General features: G+C 55.1%; 1 protein-coding gene across 5 annotated transcripts in view; it reads right to left on the reverse strand.

Annotated features, from left to right (window-relative positions):
* Positions 1–1,775: 1,775 nt before the first annotated feature.
* PFKFB3 (6-phosphofructo-2-kinase/fructose-2,6-biphosphatase 3) overlaps positions 1,776–18,665 on the reverse strand; it is a 77,096-nt gene continuing 60,206 nt past the window's right edge. For 2 of the 5 annotated variants that reach the window (XM_045874464.3, XM_045874462.1), the window contains exons 6-15: positions 18,401–18,457; positions 16,102–16,226; positions 15,204–15,411; positions 14,777–14,923; positions 14,511–14,615; positions 12,829–12,958; positions 12,066–12,128; positions 11,875–11,939; positions 9,877–10,050; positions 1,776–4,475 (exon numbers count right to left, since the gene is read on the reverse strand). In XM_045874464.3, coding sequence (XP_045730420.1) covers positions 4,431–4,475; positions 9,877–10,050; positions 11,875–11,939; positions 12,066–12,128; positions 12,829–12,958; positions 14,511–14,615; positions 14,777–14,923; positions 15,204–15,411; positions 16,102–16,226; positions 18,401–18,457 — 1,119 coding nt within the window. In that variant the 3' untranslated portion in view covers positions 1,776–4,430. Of the gene's footprint in view, positions 4,476–8,407; positions 8,431–9,876; positions 10,051–10,224; positions 10,380–11,874; positions 11,940–12,065; positions 12,129–12,828; positions 12,959–14,510; positions 14,616–14,776; positions 14,924–15,203; positions 15,412–16,101; positions 16,227–18,400; positions 18,458–18,665 lie in introns of those variants that run through there. The other 3 variants (XM_045874463.1, XM_064592097.1, XM_064592098.1) reach the window with 3 other exon arrangements.

An 18,665-nucleotide genomic window follows, 5' to 3' on the forward strand; every position in this document is an offset into this window, starting at 1 on the left:
CCAGAAGGTCATGATACTTGCAGATTCCCGCCACCTGGTAGGCCCAGGGCTTTGAAGTTTGCATACAACCTCTTCCAGGACCCCCTTCTAATTTCCTTGGTAGATGACCTGAGAGATCGGCCCCAATCTAGGGGCAGAGACCCACATCTGTGAAGGCCGCTCCCCTGAGCCCCGCACCCAACACATCACGAGCGCTCCACCGTGGGCTCTGCAGTTGAGAGGCTGGCCTGATGTGTGGGTCAGGCCCAGCCCTCGGTGGGTGTTTGTGCTCCGAGTGCCAGGCGAGGCCCTTGACCAAAATGCTCTGTCCACCATGCCAGTTGCAGAGAACCTCGGAAGTCATTTCAAAATGGAGGTGCCACCAATGTTTATAGCAGCAATGTCCACAATAGCCAAACTGTGGAAAGAGCCACGATGTCCATCGACAGATGAATGGATAAAGAAGATGTGGTATATATATACAATGGAATATTATGCAGCCATCAAAAGGAATGAGATCTTGCCATTTGCAACGATGTGGATGGAACTGGAGGGTGTTATGCTGAGTGAAATAAGTCAGTCAGGGAAAGACATGTATCATATGATCTCACTGATATGAGGAATTCTTAGTCGCAGGAAACAAACTGAGTATTGTTGGAGTGGGGGTGGGGTGGGAGGGATGGGGTGACTGGGTGATAGACACTGGGGAGGGTATGTGCTCTGGTAAGCGCTGTGAATTGTGCAAGACTGTTGAATCTCAGATCTGTACCTCTGAAACAAATAATGCAATATATGTTAAGAAAAAAAGAAGAAGAAGAAGAAGGTAGCAGGAGGGGAAGAATGAAGCGGGGGAAATAGGAGGGGTAGACGAACCATGAGAGACGATGGACTCTGAAAAACAAACAGGGTTCTAGAGGGGAGGGGGGTGGGAGGATGGGTTAGCCTGGTGGTGGGTATTGAGGAGGGCACGTACTGCATGGAGCACTGGGTGTTATGCACAAACAATGAATCATGGAACACTTCATCTAGAACTAATGATGTAATGTATGGGGATTAACATAAGAATAAAAATAAATAAATAAATAAATAAATAAAAGGACCTTAAGGGTCTGCATTGCTGCTGAAGAAAGCCAAAAAAAAAAAAAAAGGAGGTGCCAAACCGCTGACTCCTGGTCTCTTGGCAGCTAAGATGGGAGAAAGCGTCAGCGAGGCAGAAAGACTAACTTGGGAGCAAGGTCTGTTTCTGGCGTGTAACAGCGGGGGCCACGGGTCTTCTCATTCAGCCCCCAGCCCTGCCTGCATTAGAGGGTCTCATCTATAGAGATGAAGGTACTCAAGTCAAACACCTCGCTTCAGGCATGGCAGAGTGGCCCGAGAAGTTCGACTGAGTTTTTTTTCCCTGTAGAAACGACAGGGGCGACAATGGGGTGGGGGGAAGGGCAGGGACGTGAAAGGACCCCAGAACCTAACACCAAAGGCCTTCCTGTGACTCTGCCCGGGGCCATCACGTGTGACCATGCTTGTGTGAGCACGCTTCTGCTGAAGGGGCTCAGGATCAAGGGCGCACACACGGGCCGGTCTGTGCGCGGGGAAGGGACGTCCGTATCGTACGGATCAACCGGCAATCCGTACCCGCGCGTCCCGTTTAAAGGATGAGGATGGGTGATAGGTCGGTCAAGAGCCCAGTGGTAGACACTTGGTGCACTGACCACAAGGGTCAACTAAACGCTTTCCTCTGCCCACAAGCCCCCCCGCCACCGCCCCCCCAGAAAAGGATCAGAGGTGCACTTCATCAGTGTATTTCAACCAGGTATTTTATTGTTCTGGCGACTGCAAAATATACAAATTTCTGAAAAGCATCCCATTTGAAAAGCTGGCACACCCTCATCCCAGGTCATTAATTCTGACAATACACAGAACACAGAGAAAGTCGTAAGTCACACGTAAAAGGCCCCCAAACCAACCAACGAACAACTAAACCCGATCTATACAGCATTCTATTTTCAGGCTCCCTTATACATATTAAATAAATAAATAGCACATCTGCTATCAAAATAATAAAAAAATAAATTTCAAGTATTACAAACGAAAACATCATTGGTGTGGTTGTTTCTCTTCTCCCCGCGAATGACGAGCTTCGCCCGTGGTTTCAGGACAGAGTAAGGACAGGGGGTAAGCCCACCCAAAAACAACTATGCCGAGTTAACAAAATTGGTCCCAGATATTTTGGGGGGAGTAAGGGGGGAGAGGTGATAGAGTATCAGTAGCCCTATGACCACAGCTCAAACACACGCTCCGTCCAGCGCCTCGAGTCAGATCCCGGCTTTCAGTCGGGAAGCATTCTGACCTCTCTGGGGTCTCTCTCCTCTTCCGTGTTTATGTCCTCTCGCCCCATCTGGGCCCTCACAAATGAGTGTTCAGGATGTTCACTTCCGTAGGTACTGACCTCAGCAGTTGGCGGCCGGGGGAGGGCACCACACACAGCCCCAGGTGGATCGGTAGGAAGGGTCAAAACTCAAGAGTCGGCTCTGACAGCCAGCATGACAAGGAGGCCAGAAAGAGGGCCTTGTCCAGAAAGAGGGACTTAAGAAAGCTGTTCTCAAGAGCAGAGCCGCAGGCCCCTCTGTCTAAAAATACGACCAACCTACAAGCACACGCTTGTGCGCACACACTTGCCGTCTGACGAGACTCAAGATGGCAGGAAAGGGAAAATAACCCATCTTCGGTCACACAGGAACAAAGAAACACAGACATCGTTTTGGGCAAAGTGCCCAACTGGGGAAGAATGGGGGAGGACCTGAATGTTTCAGTGTGAAACCCACAAACTTGATTGTATGGTATCGGAAGTATGTCCCAATGTCCCACTGAACCCCAACCAGAAAAACACGTGTTGTCCAGTCCCCGCTCTGGATGTCCGAGTCCCCCACCCCCACACCCCGACCCCACTCCCGGTACATGTCTCGTCAGCTTAGAGGGGCGAGACTGTCAGACTCGAAAGCAGAGGGCAAGCAAGGGAAGTGACCTTTGGCACCAGCTTTTAGAGATTCTTCGAAGATTCCCCAAAGGGTCATTTGGGGAAATTCTACCACGGAGTCTCCAAATCATTTCTTCTGGGCCTCAAGACACCTGCTCATCCCCAGTCCATGGAGGCAGCAAGGAGAAACCAGTAGGCAGAAACTACAGGTATTCAGAACCCCATGTCCCACAAGCCCTGGTCTGATCCACCCCCATAAAGGCCACAGGAGCCAAAGGCAAGCGAGGACATTCTCTTCTTCGGAATAAAGCCAGCCAGCACCGTGCTGGGTGTATAGCAGATGCTCCACAAAAATATGCAGGACTGAGCTCAGTCCCGTCAGGAGACCACAGACAGCCTCTTGGAGGATGCAGCCACAGGGGACGTCTCGGCTGGGCCACCGTCCCCACGTGGGAAGCACAGGGAGACGATGAACATCCTGAAGGAAGGAGGCCAGAGCCGTGATCATCTCTGCTCCGTCTCCCGGGTCAGTCTTGCAAGGATCCGAACAACTTGCTGCCCGCTGGTTGACTGGGGTCCCTCTGAGCTCCCCATCTCATGGGCATGCCCCGTTCCCCACATGCTTTCCAAGCTCCAGTCTCCAAGGGCACGAACCCCAAACATCGAGGTTCCTGAAGAGAAGGTGCAACCTTCCCATCCCGCCTTCTGCCAGTTAAAAAAGTGCAAGAGCAAGCAGCTCGGGGGGGAGGGGGATGGCGGAGGCCCTGGGGCTCTTCTGGAACAATATTTCCTTTTGCCGACACAGCCAGACTGTCCTTGAGCGTCTCCAGAGGCAGAACGCAGACCCAGAAAGGAAGGCGTGTGGCCCCGCGGCAGGTGGCTGCCGATCAGACAGGCGCATCTGGCTCAGAGCCTTCTCCCTGCACCTCCGGCCCCAGCCCGGTGCAGGCCTGAATCCTTCCTTCACGAGGCAACGTCTGAGCCACGAGGCACAGAAGAGCCTTGTAAAAGTTTTCACCAAGGTTGTCACCATCCCTTCCTCTTCAGCAACTGAGATCTAGGCCCCCCTTTAACTTTAGGATTCTGGGGCCGAGTGTCATCTCCCCAAGCTGGGAACATACCAGGTCAGGATCATAGAAACTAAACAAAACAAAACAGCGTGGAGGCCAATATCCCCTCCTCGGGGCCTTCTCCCAGCTCCTCTTCGACGGCTCATCATCCTTTCTGAGCCGTGCAGAGGGACAGGGAGGCCAGGGAGAGGGCACGGACCCCACGCACACCCCCGGGAGAGGCCTCCTGGGGTCTCGGCTGCCCCGCCGCGGTCGGTGGCCCAGTTCTCTCTGACCAGCAGGCCCCTCTTCGATCCCACCCACCCCGTTCCGGAAGAAGTCCTGGGGAATCGCTGGCCTCGGGTAGATGGGAAAAGCACTAACTAAGCTGCAGGAATGGAACTGGAATGGAACCGCCGGGTCCGGCCTCAGTGTGTCCTGGAGTCGATGCTGCTCTGGGTGCCTTTCATGTTCTGTTTCCAGGAGAAGAGAGGGGCAAGGAAAGGGAATTATTGTTTTCTGTCCACAAGGCTTCCTAAAGCCAAAAAGACTAAAGCCATGCGATGGAGACCACGTCCCTCCCTCAGACAAAGAGCACGACCCCAGAAGAGCGTCATCGCCAAACAGGTGGAAGAAGGCCCAGGTGGGCTCCAGGGCCGTGGTGGAAGTTAAGCCCAGTGTCAACCCACAGAAGGGCCTGGGCAAGGCCGGGCGAGGGCCCTCGGGGCAGAGGCCTAGCACCTGCTTCTAGGAGGCGTGGGAGAACAGGCAGCTCTCATGGGTCGGAGCTCTGGGCAACACCAAGCGCCCGCAATTAAGGAGCCCTCCAGCCCTCGGCCCTTTAGAGCCTGGAGACCGGCCCGCCCACCCCCAGGGGACTCCAGCCGCCCAAAGCCGGGCAGGACATGGGCCAGGGGCCCTCCAACGAAGCATAAGGATTCTCCTCCCAACTTGCTCAAGTAGACCGCGCGTCCGGCCCTTGGACCCCAGATTCTAGGAACGGGCCGGGTGCCCAGAACATGGGTGCCACTGGCGGGATGGATGGCACCGGGGAGGAGCCAGGCAAGGACGCCAGGCAGGGAAGGACGCATGTCACTAAAGCTCTCTTCCTGTTCTAACAAAAGCAGTCCTCGCCGGAAGTCCCACCCCTACTTACGATGCTGACCAAGATCAAAACCCCCTTAAAAACCTGTTTCTCAGTCAGCTGGGGCCAGACGGCAGCTGCCAGGGCACACGGCGCGCTCCTCGCCTCACCTCCACCCGCCCCGCCAAGAAAGGAAACAGTTGGTCCAAGTGCTCTTTCCCCTCCTGTCTCTGCCCAGGCCATGTGAAGGGGGCGGGGGAAGAGGGGAGCGGAGGCGGGCACACAGGGGTGCAGGGATCCTGGCAGCCCCCCCTGCTCCCGTGCAGAACCAAGGGCCCACAGTCGGGACGCCTGGACAGAAGAGACTCGCAGGACCCGCAGCCCCCACTCAGCCCAGGCCACCGCCACCTCAGGTCACAGGTACGTGAGGTGGTGTCTGTGGGTAGGGGTCTCCCCGGGAGGACCTTGCCGCCTTGCAGCCCGCCACTTAGGGAGCTCTAGGCTCCACCCGGCCCTCCGACCTCGCACGCCCACGGATGATGACGAATGCAACAATGACACTGGGGAGTGCAGGCACGGGCCACGTCACATCACTCACACATGGTGCCCTGGCTCAGGCCATATGGAGGGAAACGAGGAAACAAGAGAGAGAGGACCTCGAGACAATGGTGCTGCTCTTAAAAAAACACGTGTTCTCCGGCACGGGGTGTTTGAGTCACAGACTTGACAATGGCCAGTCTCCACACAGACCGAGATGCCCGGACAGGCTGAGATGCCATGCCTCAGGGAGAGGTGGAGGGGACAGAGAGGGGCATGCACCGAGCCATTTACCTTTCCAAGGTTAGTAAGGAGAAAACTTTGAGAAAATGTGACAAACAGTTCGTCTTTCAAGCATAGTGGGGGGAAGGGAAGAACATGTTGGAAAAGAAGAACAGAACAAAACATCTTTAGTAGTATCTTCTTTTTCGTGTGCATTTGAAATTTAAAAATCAAGGATGCCCGATGGTCTGCTGCCCAGAGCACTAGCGCCGCCCGCAGGGGAGGACGGCAGGACGCGGCATCCGACCCAGCAGGCGGGCCCATTTAACCAGGAAACCACGATCTCACAATCTCGCTGGTGTCCTCAGGCCACAACCCGTAAGCCCCCAGGGATTCTCCCCACTCCCCAGTCTCCTGGTGCTCCTGCTGCTCATGAGAAGACACCCCACTGGCCCGTGCAGAAGGAACAGGGGGGCATCCAAATGCAGAGGGAGCGCAAACCCGAGCACCTTGGGCATCCCAGCAAAGCACAGGGCACCGTCTGTCCCGTGATAACGGCAAGCATCCGCCGGGCACGGACTATGTGCTGGACGTTCTGCTAAGCTCCACATCTATATTCTCATCATCAAAACACCTTGTACTGTTCCTGTCTCCATGTTACAGACAAGGAAGCAGAAGTGCTAGAACTGCCCAGAAGTCGAAAGATGGAGGGTAATAAAAACCGAGATCCAAACCGGGCTCAGTTTGACTTGAGTAGTAAAAGTGGGTATCTGCGATCTCAGACGTGGCCTCACGCTCCCAGGTGGGGCTGGACGCTGGTGCAGGTGTGACGGGTCCAGAGGATACACTTTTGCTGAACTGGAGGGATTCTAGCCAAAGGCACTATGAGCCACGGAGACAGGCAAGTTCAACCTTAGAAGGTGGGGAGGATGTGCCCGAGGGGCACCCTCCCAGCAGGAAGGTGTCTCTCCTGGCAACATCAGGCCATAGCTCAAAAGGAACAGGATGTGCACAGATGCAAAAGTAGAAGCCTCCAAATCCAAAGGCTAGTTTTTACGCCAGGAGAACTCTTGCTCTAGAAGCACTCGGTTACAGCGTCTGGCTTCAAGGAGGTACCAGACAGGGGACAGATTGTCTTTAAGACGGAGTTTCATGGACAGGCCCAGCAGTAAGTAAACACACGCTAGCGGCAGAGAGCAGGTGCATGGGAGAAGCTGCAAGAGCTAGAAAGGACATCCAAGCAGCTCTGGGCAGTGCCCCACAGGCCTCAAACGTCAGGTGCCCCGGTGAGCGGTAGGTGAACAGTGTCTTGACCGTTCCCAGAAGCCAGCAGAGAGAAGGCAGGCAGCCTTCAGGAGAGGGAGACAGACCCACTCAAGTCCCAGTTCTGCTACTGACTAGCTGGACGGCCGGAGGCAAGGGCCTTACCCTCGTTCATCTGGTAAAAAAGGACAGAACTGCCCTACAGACCTCCTGGAGTTATTTTAAGGCCGAAAGACACGGAATATATGCAAGCAAGCCCATTCTCCGCGAGCTGTAAAGCATCGCAAAATAGATTTCGCTGCAGCTGGGGCCACCTAATCCCAGCATGATGCTAAACGACCACTTTCCAAGAACAAGCCACGCTTTCAAGCTCACAGGCTGGACTCCTCAAGCCAATTCCATTTCTGCATCAATTAGTCAAGGTCACCCAATCAGCAAAAGGGAGGATGGGCAGGTAGTGATCGGAAGGGTTGGGGCAGGGGGTAGATCACGGCAGCTGTTAATGGAACTCCAAGACGGAAGGCCTCGGCTCCTTCCGTGGCGGGGGCCGCCGGAGCAGTGAACACACTGAATTATCTAGCAGCTGCTCTGTTCCGGCTGACACTTAACCAGAAACTTCCTGCAGAACTCCAGCTAAAGGACAGGGGAAACCAATGGGTCTGATTCGAGCGCTGCACCCAATGCTGGTTGTGACCATTAAGGCTAAGCAGATGCTGGTACAGGACAACCAGATCCACAGCAAAGGTTCCCAAACAGACCTCCCCAGAGAGCCAGGGTCCTGGAGCGCCAGGGGAGTGGGTCTCTGCTGGGACAGAAGGGAGAGCCTGCAGGGTTGCAGGCCCACCACGCCCCCCCCCACCCCCAGCCTGTCCTCCGTTTTGCAGACAAGGCCCTGGGTTACTTTTCCTTTCAACATGAAAGGCCTCTCCTAGAGGCAGCACAGAACTTAAAAGACAACGCATCGGGCATTAAGACCTAGCCCGGTGCCAAAATCAGACTTGAGGGAAAAAGGTAGGTTTATGTCAAGCCAGGCCCACTACAAGTACTAACAGTAACGAGGACCCCCGAGGGACGTGCAGGAAGGCAGCAGGACGCGCAGGAGACAGCGGGGCCACATTGCTTCTTGCATCTTTTTCTAAAAATTCATGAATCCCCTTCCCCCTCCCCCAAGGCCGTCTTTCTCTGTCACGTATGACCAAAACTGTCATCGCCCTCCACATTTTATCAGGTGGGAGGCCAAACTGGCAAGCAAGGAGAAAGAGGTGCGAAGAGCAAAATTATTCAGAGAAAAATACTTACAAACAGGCTTTCCCTAGCAAAGGCTGCAGAGAGAAAAAGTGGAGAGAGAGAGAGAGAGAGAGAAGTCAGTAGAGGGACAGGGTACAGGCCCCGAGTCATTTGAAACCAGGACATCCTCTGCTGGGACCAGCCTGGCCCCACCCGATGGCTTCCAGACTTCCTGAGGATCCGGCCTAGCAGCCTCCAAGGACTGTCCTGTCAGAGTCAGGGGCGCCCCAGCCACGCGTCCTCCGTGACCGGCAGGCCACCCAACCCCAGCCCAGGCCAGTCCCCCCAAGTATCTGCGGCAGCAACCTCCACTTCCAACCGTGACCCCACAATTTACGCCTAAACTGAGTGTCACCCACAAACCACTTCAGTTCTCGGTTTTCATAAAAGGACATGATAACATCTCACAGCTGGTGCCGGGGCGGCCACCACCGTGTAAGACGCTCAGAGCGAACGACCTCGTCTGACCCGCCTTTTGCAGTAGGTGCTATTTCCCCTTTCCACAGACGGGGAAACTGAGGCCTGCAGAGGTTCGGTAGCCTGCCTGAGGCTGCCTGGCACTCTGCCCCGCAACGCCAAGTCCAGACACCACGAGATTTAAATGAGCTTCAGGGGAAACGCAGCAAGAGTTCGGGGGCCTCGGCACTGAGCTCTCAAATCCGATTTGAGATTCAGCCTGTGACGTATTTGTGAAGAGCCCAGACGTGGTGGGTGGAGGTGGGGGGCCATCTCGAGGTGGCCCCCAAATCTGTGCCTGGGAATTTCTAGGTCTCCCGTATTGGCAAAGAGTCCTGGCTGCCACTGAGAAAAAGATGCTCTTCTGAAAATAAGTCTTAATGCCCAAGAGCCAACATCTGTCAGCTTTTCATCTTCACAGCAAATTGAACTAGTGAAATCTAGCTGGGTTTTTGCTTTTTAGCATCTTTACTACGTGGGATTATGTGGCATCTGTGTTGTGTGAGAAAGTCGCTCTTCCCAGGCCGTCCTGCGAGGCTGGCTGCCCAGGCTCTACCCCAGCTCTGGAGGAGAACATGCTTTTCTACAACGGGGACTGCACAAGGAAGCACGGAAGGAAGATCCTCGGCCATCGGCCTAGGACAGAAAAGACGTCCTCGGGCCACGTGTGGCCGACAACCCAGAGCCAAAGGGAGACTTCTGAACTAGGCCTCTGTCTTCAATTTTGTTTGAGAAAAAAAGTATTCGGGAATGTGAGTGGGACCCAGACACTTGGCCATTTCTCCTGTTCTGCCCCGTTTTGCCCTGGGAAGAACAGCTGCTCAGAAAGGAGGTGTGCACGCGTGCAGCCGTGGTCAGCAAGGAAGGACCCCAGGGTGCCATGAACCTCGGTGGGGGGGGGGATCCCCATGTTCTCTCCCTCCCCCACCCGCACACGCAGGCCTGAGTCTGAGGCCACCGCTGCCCCCAGGGGGGCTCTCCTCCCACCCGACACTGACTGTGAGAAAGGAAAGGGGTCAACGCACTTGTCCGGGCAGCTGCGTGGGCACCTCCGGGGGCAGGCAGTTGGGCAGGGCAGCGGAGGTAGAAGCCACATGCTCCTCAAAGCTGTTGATGCGAGGCTTTTTGGTGGGCTCGGGGCTGGCTAGTGGGGTGACACTATTGCGTCTCATGAGCGGGTTAGGTCCCTTCTTTGCATCCTAAGCAAGACAAAGACAAAAGAGAGAAGGCGACAGTTACAAGGAGTGGGGAGGTAAATAAGCCAAAAAAAAAAAAAAACCCCAAACAAACAAAACAAAAAACCCCAAAACCAAACAAAACACATTTCTCTGCTTCTGGATTTTACAGATTCGAGACTGACCACGGTGACTGACCCTGGGACCACGGGGTTGCAATTCTGTCCTGTGACTCCCAGTTGGCAAGAACGAGGGAGGATGTGCTGAGCCCCTTTCCCGAAACATTCCAAGACGCCCACTCGGACAAACGCAACGTTCACAAAGCAGGTGAGGGACGGACAGCAAGACCAGCTCTGTGGACAGTCATTCAGGGAAAGCAGATAATGAGATCGGAGGAAAGAACCTTGTTGCCAGCCTCTGAGAGAGCTGAAAAAGGGGAACGGAGGCCTGAGTGTGAGGCTCAGGTCACCAAGGAGGGGACAGCAAGGAGGGGGAGAGGGAAGGAGCCGGGGCTGGTCTCCCCCCACCGACCACGAGCCAGGGTGCGCACAGCAGATACGAGATGGTTCCCGCTCCCCATTACTACACCCCGGCTTAGGACAAGAAATGCAAGCTTCAACCCCCCCCGGGAGAGCAAAGAGGCAGAAAATCGGAGGTGGGCAGAAACGGCAAGCCAGGGCCAAACACTAGCCTTCCGATCGAGTGACAATGCAACAGGAGCGAGGACTTCTGTCCCAAGGCCCTGGGACTCTGCAGCCTGCAGCCCAGGAGCCTGAGCAGAGGTCAGTCTCCCTCAAGACACTGCCCCAGTTCCACACAGCGAGGTGCTCAGGGACCATCGGAGCCCAGTGGAGGCCCAGCCTCGCTGGCGGAGTCAGGCTGGGAAGCCGCTCCTCACCCCACCACCCACGTTCAGAAGCAGGGGCCGCCACAGGGCCAAGCCTGGCTGTCCATCCTCCTTTCCTTTTGGTCAACCAGCCAGTCAACGACTGGTGGAAGCTGGGACTTTCATGCCAAAATCTTGTGGCCAAGCTCCTTGGGAACAGGGAGGTAGGTGTCCTGCACGGACGGGAACATCACACTCCGTGGAAGAGAAAAGGGTCAACTGGCGAAGCGTTGTGGTTTGACAGATAGTCGGTGGAAAGTAAGTCCAATGTTCCTTCCCAACCACGCCCGGGCAGCGGACTGCTGTGCCCGTGGGGGCTCCGACCTGGCTGCCCCCCCAAGGGTGAGGCCTCCCCAGGGGAAATCAGATGCCACCAGGCCTGGGGTCTCCTGAAGAAACCTTCCACTCACCGAGTGGTCCCTGGAGTCCCTACTTCGCAAACCACACCGCCTCTCCAGTCCCACCACCCCCTTGCCACAACTTTCGTCTTCTTGCTAATTCTGCACCTAAGCGTCCGCAGACAACTGAGCGCATTTGCTAATCCCGTTTGCACCACTCTAAACGTGAAAGGCGTCTCAGTCACCCCAAAGGAAGACATTGGCTGTGCTACAGTTATGCTTGCAAGAGCGGAATGTGTCTTCCGCTTTAATACCCATTCCCTGGGTTACATCGAAATGGGGGGCGGGGGGGAAATATGGAAAGTAAGAAAAAGATGCCAAGAAGCCACATACAGAGGGAGGGCAGGAACACACAAATGAAAAGGAAAGGCAGGGGAGAAAGTCACAAAGACCGGCTGATTTCCAACAAACTCCCTCAGCGAGAACCTGGTGCTGAAGGACGCAGGTGCGCGGTTACAGGTAATGTGACGTGGGGGCCTCCCCAGGGCTCGCACACCTCTGGCCCTGTCACTCCAGAGTCCCTCCCAGGATGGAGGACGGAGGGGGAAGCCGGAGTGCACTCACCTCTGACCTCTCCCGGTGCGTGCTCACAGACTCCACATGCAGGTAGATGGACTCTACACGGCAGCCTGCGTGAGGGTGGGGACAGAGGTTGGCTTCCAGTTCAAGGGGACAGGCCACGTCCACTCGAGAGCCACCAGGAGCCACTGTCCCAGGGAAGCAGGGCATGGCAGGGGCTGCATCACCACACTCACCGTAAGCAACAGGTGTCAGTTTGAGGACGGTGTGAAGGGGGCATTTCAGATAAGGCATCTCCTCTGAAAAGAAGAGAAAGGGCCTCACGATGAGACACAAGCCTTGAGGACGGACACTTGCAGGTCCCCAGGGAGAGCTTCGGCCACGGCGTCGGCGCCCTCGGGGTCCTGGCCGAGCGTGTCTCCGTGCCCCCCCACACACACACAGGCCCCTCCTGCTCAAGGCAGGCGGCCCTAGGAGAAACCCCTAGCCAAAAGAACACGATCAAAACCAACCCCAAACCTGCCCTCACGCCGTGTGTTAGAGTTTAAAAGTCATTCCCCGGTTTAGGTGCGTGGGGATTTGGGTGAAGCTTGGGTAGACACAGGCTTAAATTTTAAGTCTTAAGTCTCATGAATTTTCTGGGTGCTTTGTTCTTTAGAGGTGGGCTGAAGCGCTGCCCCCGGCCCGCCGCCCAAAGCCCCTGAGATGTGAGGAGCTGAGGACTTTCAGGAGGCTGTTTCGCGAAGCCCTTAAGCCCACCAGACTGTTCATCAACTGTGCTCTGAAGGCCTTCCCGAGGGCTGGCCGGGAAGCCCTGGGCCCGGAGGCCTGCCCCAACACCCAGCAGCACAGCAGATGACCCGTGTGGCCTGGGGGGGGAAGGCCTTGGTCTGCAGCAACCCCACACTCCAAGGCCAGTCTCCCTCCTCCCTCTGGGGGAGCCCGACTGGCTCCTAATCGCCCCCACCATCCCGAGGAGGCTTGGGAGGACGGCAGCACCTGCACTCTTATCCAGGAAGTAGGCCAAGAGGCAACGCAGGACGGCCTGATGGCAGATGACCAGCACGTTCTCCTGGCGCTCCAGCTCCATGATCACCGGCTCCAGGCGCTGGACCAGGTCCTGGTAGGACTGCAAGACAGACAGACAGGGATGCTGCGTTGGAATAGAGGTGCACGCAGGGAAGGGTGGGGGCCACGCCTTCCTGTGGTCAGAAACCAGGGGACACAGAATCAACTGAGAATCGATCTACAGCCGGTGGTGTTTCCGTGGCGCATCCCTCCTGGGCGCCGGGGGACCCACCTCCACTGGCTTCCTAGAAAAGGGAGACTGTCCCCCTGTGGGTGAGGATGTGGAAAAGCAGTCCTCCGAGAGGACCGTAAACCATCCTCTCTCACGGCTGCTCCCTGATCCTCCACATGGGGGAGGGAATGACGTCCCGACACACACTTACAACGTGGAGGACCCTTGAACACGTTACACTGAGCGAAAGACGACAGCCACAAAAGGCCACGAGTTATACGACCCCATTTCTATGAACTATGCAGAAGAGACATGCCCACAGACACGCAGAGTAGATCCGTGGTTGCCAGGGCCTGGGGGTGGGGGTCACAGGCTGCTGGTTCTTTTGGGAGTGATAGAACGTTCTAGAATTAGTGGTAACAGTTGCACAGTATTGAGTGCACTAACTGAATCGTCTACTTTAAAATGGGGAAGTTTATATTGTGTGAATTTCCTCTCAATAAAAAGAAACTGAAAAAGAAGGGGCTGACGGGTGGCTTTTAAAAAGGACCACCACAGGGCGCCTGGGTGGCTCAGTTGGTTAAGCGACTGCCTTCGGCTCAGGTCATGATCCTGGAGTCCCGGGATCGAGTCCCGCGTCGGGCTCCCGGCTCAGCGGGGGGTCTGCTTCTCCCTCTGCTTCTCTTCCCTCTCATGCGCTCTGTCTTTCATTCTCTCTCTCTCAAATAAATAAATAGAATCTTTAAGAAAAATAAATAAATAAAAATAAAAAGGACCACCACGGCTCTCACTCACGGCTCTCACTCACGACTCTCCCTCCATGGTTCCGCTGCTTTCTCTTACTAATCAGCTTCCAAGAACGGGGGGGCCAGGGCCACAGAGGTGGTCAGCGCCCTGAGCACAAGGGAATGGAGTAGGACAAAGACCGAGAGCCTGCAGACAGCAAGGACCCACTAGTGTCCCTGGCGCCCTGCAGCAGACCCCCAGAGCACCCCGCATTGCAGAGGCTCCGTCCCCTGCTCGCTCGACCAGACAGGGCCACACGTGGCTGCAACTCAGTTGAGTACACATGACCTGAGATGACACATGTCTGCCACCTCGCCTGTAGCCGGGGGGAGGGGGGGGGTCCCTCGTGCTGAGCGAATGATCGCCCCGACTGACGTTGTCTCCCACATCACTACATAATCTTCAGAGAAACGCATCTGGCAGCTGCTCATGGGGAAATACAACTGTACTGCCTGGAGCTGTTTACAAGGATCGGTTTAGGAAGACTGGATGGGAGCTGAGAGCACCAGGAACGAGCATCGGAAGGGGTATGCGGGAGGTTGGATGCAGAGCCCTTCTGGCCCTCGGCTACTGCGCCCCGTCGCCAGGAAGGGGGCCGACTGGGCCCGGCTGTCACACGCAGAGAGCAGGCACAGGGCCCCGCCAGCGCACGTACCTCCCCGGTGGGGTAGCGGTAGTAGTACTTGTCCTGCTCCCGCAGAGCATACTCCTCGGGGTAGGTGTCCTTGATCTCCTCGTACGTCATCTCCTCGCAAACACCCTGGTGGGGACACCCAGACGTCACCGCGCGTCGCTCAACACAGCACGTGCACCTCTGCAAGGGCCCTCATCTCGGGCAGATTCGGTGGGAAGAGACCTCCTCTTTGCCCTCTCGCGCCCGCGCCCCACCTCCCACGGCCGAGGTCGGGTCCCGGCACTCACAGCATCGATCTCGTTGAGCGCCTTCCACTGCTCGTAGGGAAGATGAAGGGCTTCTGCGGTCTGGATGGTACTTTTCAGCTGGCTTGTCCACACCTTGAGGTCCTTCAGGTTCTGCTCCTCCACAAATTTGCTCAGGGCGTTTGCAAACTGAGAGGGCACGGGACAAGACGGACACGCGCTGGACTCAGGCTCCTGCCCCCTCACCCCCCAAGAAGCAGTGCAGGACTCATCCCACTCCACGGCAGGGACATTGCTCTGCTGTCATCAGATCAGTGAGGAGGAGCCCGGGAGCCACTGAGGAGCAGCCCCTGCAGGCACATCCTCCCCGAAGACCCAGAGACCCCCCCCCCCCCGCCACACGTGCACTACACACCCGGGGACACACCCCATCCCTCAGCAGCCCGCCCTGTCCCCTGCTCCCCCCTACCTTCCTGCCCCTGCTGGACAGACCCGAGTCCCCTCCGATCTTCCCCTGGAGGTTGTGCTCACTCTCGCCATGCCGACACAGGTAGATGGTGCGAGGCTGCACGTGGATGTTCATCAGGTAGTACACGATGCGGCTCTGAATGTGGTCCTGAACTCTGTTCACCAAGAACCGCCGGCCCACGTCGATCACCTTGATCAGGGATAGGTCCCTGCACAGGAAGGCAAGCAGCTGACCCGCAGTCCCCGGACCACACAGCCCAGCCCAGCCGGCCCGCGTGTGAACCCCGGGGCCCCAGGCCCGTTGCAGAGACTCAGCCCCAACAAAACCACCACGTCTGCCTGTGAGCTCTGTGAAGGCGCAGATGGGAGTCTGCTGTCTCAGAGACAGAGAATAAGTGTGCAGGGCGTGGTCAAGAGGCCAATGCTTCCCAGAAGAGGGGGACAGCAAAGCAAGAGAACAGAACAGAAAAGAAAGGACACAGCAAAGGGACAAGAGGAAGATGGGGCTCGACGTGCACCTTCCACACCTCGACATGGTGAGCACCTGAAACATTGACACTGAATACACAATCAAGGATTTTTTTTATTATTTTTTAAAATATTTTATTTATTTATTTGAAAGTGAAAGAGAATGAGCAGGGGGAGGGGTAGAGGGAGAGGGAGAAGCAGTCTCCCTGGTGAGCAGGGAGCCCGACGTGGGACTTGATCCCAGGACCCTGGGATCATGACCTGAGCCGAAGGCAGTCGCTTAACCAACTGAGCCACCCAGGCGCCCAAGGATTTTTTCAAAAGATGTTTTAAAAGAGAACTGACGAAAGTATCCAGGAGCAAGTGCTTTGTGGGGACAGCAAGAAAACACTAAAGTGGGGGACTCAGAACGGTCATCTCTTAGGAATTACCTGTCACATTTGTCGGGGTCGAGGGGCTGATAGCTGGCTTCATAGCAATTGATTCTCTTCATGAAGTCGTCCATGGCTTCTGCTGAGTTGCAATCTTTGTAATCCGGGCTGGAGATTTTAACTTCCTGTAACACCACAAAGAGGCAGCTGATGAATCACGCTGTGAAGGCTTTCTGCTTAGACGAAGCAGGATTTGGGGCTTGCAAACAGGGAAAGTACAGAGCAGCTCAGAATAATGATGATCCTACCCGGCATTTAAGAGGAAAAAAAGAAATATACAGGGGTTGAGTCAGAGCCGGATGATTACACTGGGAAAGCACCCACGGGAGACAGAGGATCGCTCCCTGGAAGGATGGAGACAGGAAACCCCCAAGGATTCTAATGAACACATCTGAATGGGCCACAATTCGGGATCAACCCAGTAGCCAGGTCGCCACCAGACCGGCAACCCTGAACTCGAGTTTTGGATAAGCACAGTAGGCGGCCGGTTAGCAAAGGCATGCTCTGGAGAACCTAGCGAGGCCCTGCCCTACGCACCAGGCACCATTCCTCCTGCCACCACCCGTATGGGGCAGCACATGCTTGTCACTGGTCCCCAATTAGTACTTCTCCACCTGGCCCACACGTCCTGTCCTTTCGAAGGTTTGCTCTCCTGGGAAGGAGGTGAAGCAGAAACGACCCTCCGACCTGCCATCTCCTATAAGTGATAGGTCTGAGCAATGGGGCAGATTTGAGGGAAACTCAGAATTTATTAATGCAGGTGTTCTTTTCCTCTACAACAACTAGTACTGCGAGAGAGGCCGACACTCTTCAAAAACCCGAGTTCAGTAGGGAGTTAGGTGCTTCACGGTGCAGAGTCTCAGTCTGGGGAGATGAAAACGTTCTGCCCATCGGGGGGGTGACTGCTGCATCGGAGATGTGAGCGTGCTGAATACCACGGCTGGAACACTTACACGGGTCAGATGGCAAATCTGGTCTTACGTATATTTTACCACAGTGAAAAACAATCTAAGTTCCCAAACCCCTTTCTCCCTAGCACGGCCGCCACAAAGAGCGCAGTGGGAAGGCCTAAGCTCCAGAGCTGCCTCCGAGCTTAAGCAGAGCCACGGATTTCTGAAATGGGGCAAATGACCAGATGTGTTAACAGAGCACGAGGTAAGTGGTGAGTTCCCAGCTGAGCACGTGGGGACTGCTCGCTGCGGAAAATTTAATTGTGCACCTGCACTGTGCCTCGCTACCAAGTGGGACTAGGAGAACCAAACCGGAGAAACACAGCAAAACCCTCTGTTCAGATCACAGCAACTTCTGTCCTACGTCCCCGTAGTTTGAGCCTCTTCCTTTGGATGTGCTGAAACTAATCCGGACTGATTTTCCACAATTTGAATAGCCTTTCCTGAAATACGAACTCATTTCTTAGAAATGCCTGTAAATATTCCCACTACCTTGGAGAAAAGTTCCAATACCAGAAGCCAGTGAATCTTCAGCAACCCTCTAAAGACGCACGCTGTGTACAGCAAATCAGAGCCTTCCCTGTGCAAGCATCAGACCTGCTTCTCATTAGGGACACATCTTGCTCTCATGTATTTAAGCTGGAGAGAAAATTATCTATTTGAGAAGGTGACCTGTGATAAAGTCTTCATGGTAACTGTTTCCATTTATGATATATTGCTCTCAAGTGGCAAAATTTAAGAATTAATTAAATTAAGCTGCCAATTATCCTCAACCGATCTGGGTAAACCTCCCCCTCGGCACTGGGAGGGGAGAAGGGAATGTTGCAGATGCAAAGGCAGGAAGACTGTTTTACTACCTCCATTCTTCCCACTCTTGGGGGTTCTGCCTTTTACTCTGGCTGCGTCCTACGGAGTTTTATCGACACTCGATCATTCTTATTGATTAAGGACCTTAACAGCTGAAGAGTCCAGCCCACGCTGTCTCCTTTCCCATCTGGAGAGGTGAGTTGCCCTTTGTCCCAAGCAGCCCTGTCCCCACCCAGCTGCCAAGCTACTGCCACTCACAGAAACTGTTCCCAGTCCCCTGCTTTATCTCTTATGTCCCGCAAAGACTGCTTTCTGCCAAATGTCTGCAAGGACCCCAGATAAAGCCAGTCCAAGTCACAGAACATGCTTCTAAATTAAATACCACTCTGCACTTCCCGCCTTCCTGGATCCCACCTCTCAGACAAAACCAACAAGCTGGGATAGTCAGCTCGCTCTCAGCGTCTAGTTATTGCTCTGGGCCTGATCTGGTTCCCCACTTTTCTCTCACTGCCACCCCAGAGTGGGGTCCTGTGTGGTCTTACCATGATGTTGGAGGCTACAACCATAGGGTCATCGCACACAGACTCAATGAAAAACACCTGGAAGAAAGCAAAGCGAAAAGTTAGGAAACAACAAATGTGATTAACACAAAGGGCTGACTTTGGTGTCACTGTGATGTCATCACCACATCTGAGGAGGAAGTACCCCATTTATAAATACCCAAACACGTAAAATGAACCACTTGCTCAATCCCGAGTCCTTCACCCTCCCTGCTTCCTAGTCACGGTAACCCCTCAGAGCCCCCAC

The sequence above is a fragment of the Mirounga angustirostris genome, unplaced genomic scaffold, assembly GCF_029215605.1.
Source record: "Mirounga angustirostris isolate CCGP_5_RB_7025 unplaced genomic scaffold, mMirAng1.0.hap1 SCAF_5, whole genome shotgun sequence".
Taxonomy (NCBI): Eukaryota; Metazoa; Chordata; class Mammalia; order Carnivora; family Phocidae; genus Mirounga; species Mirounga angustirostris.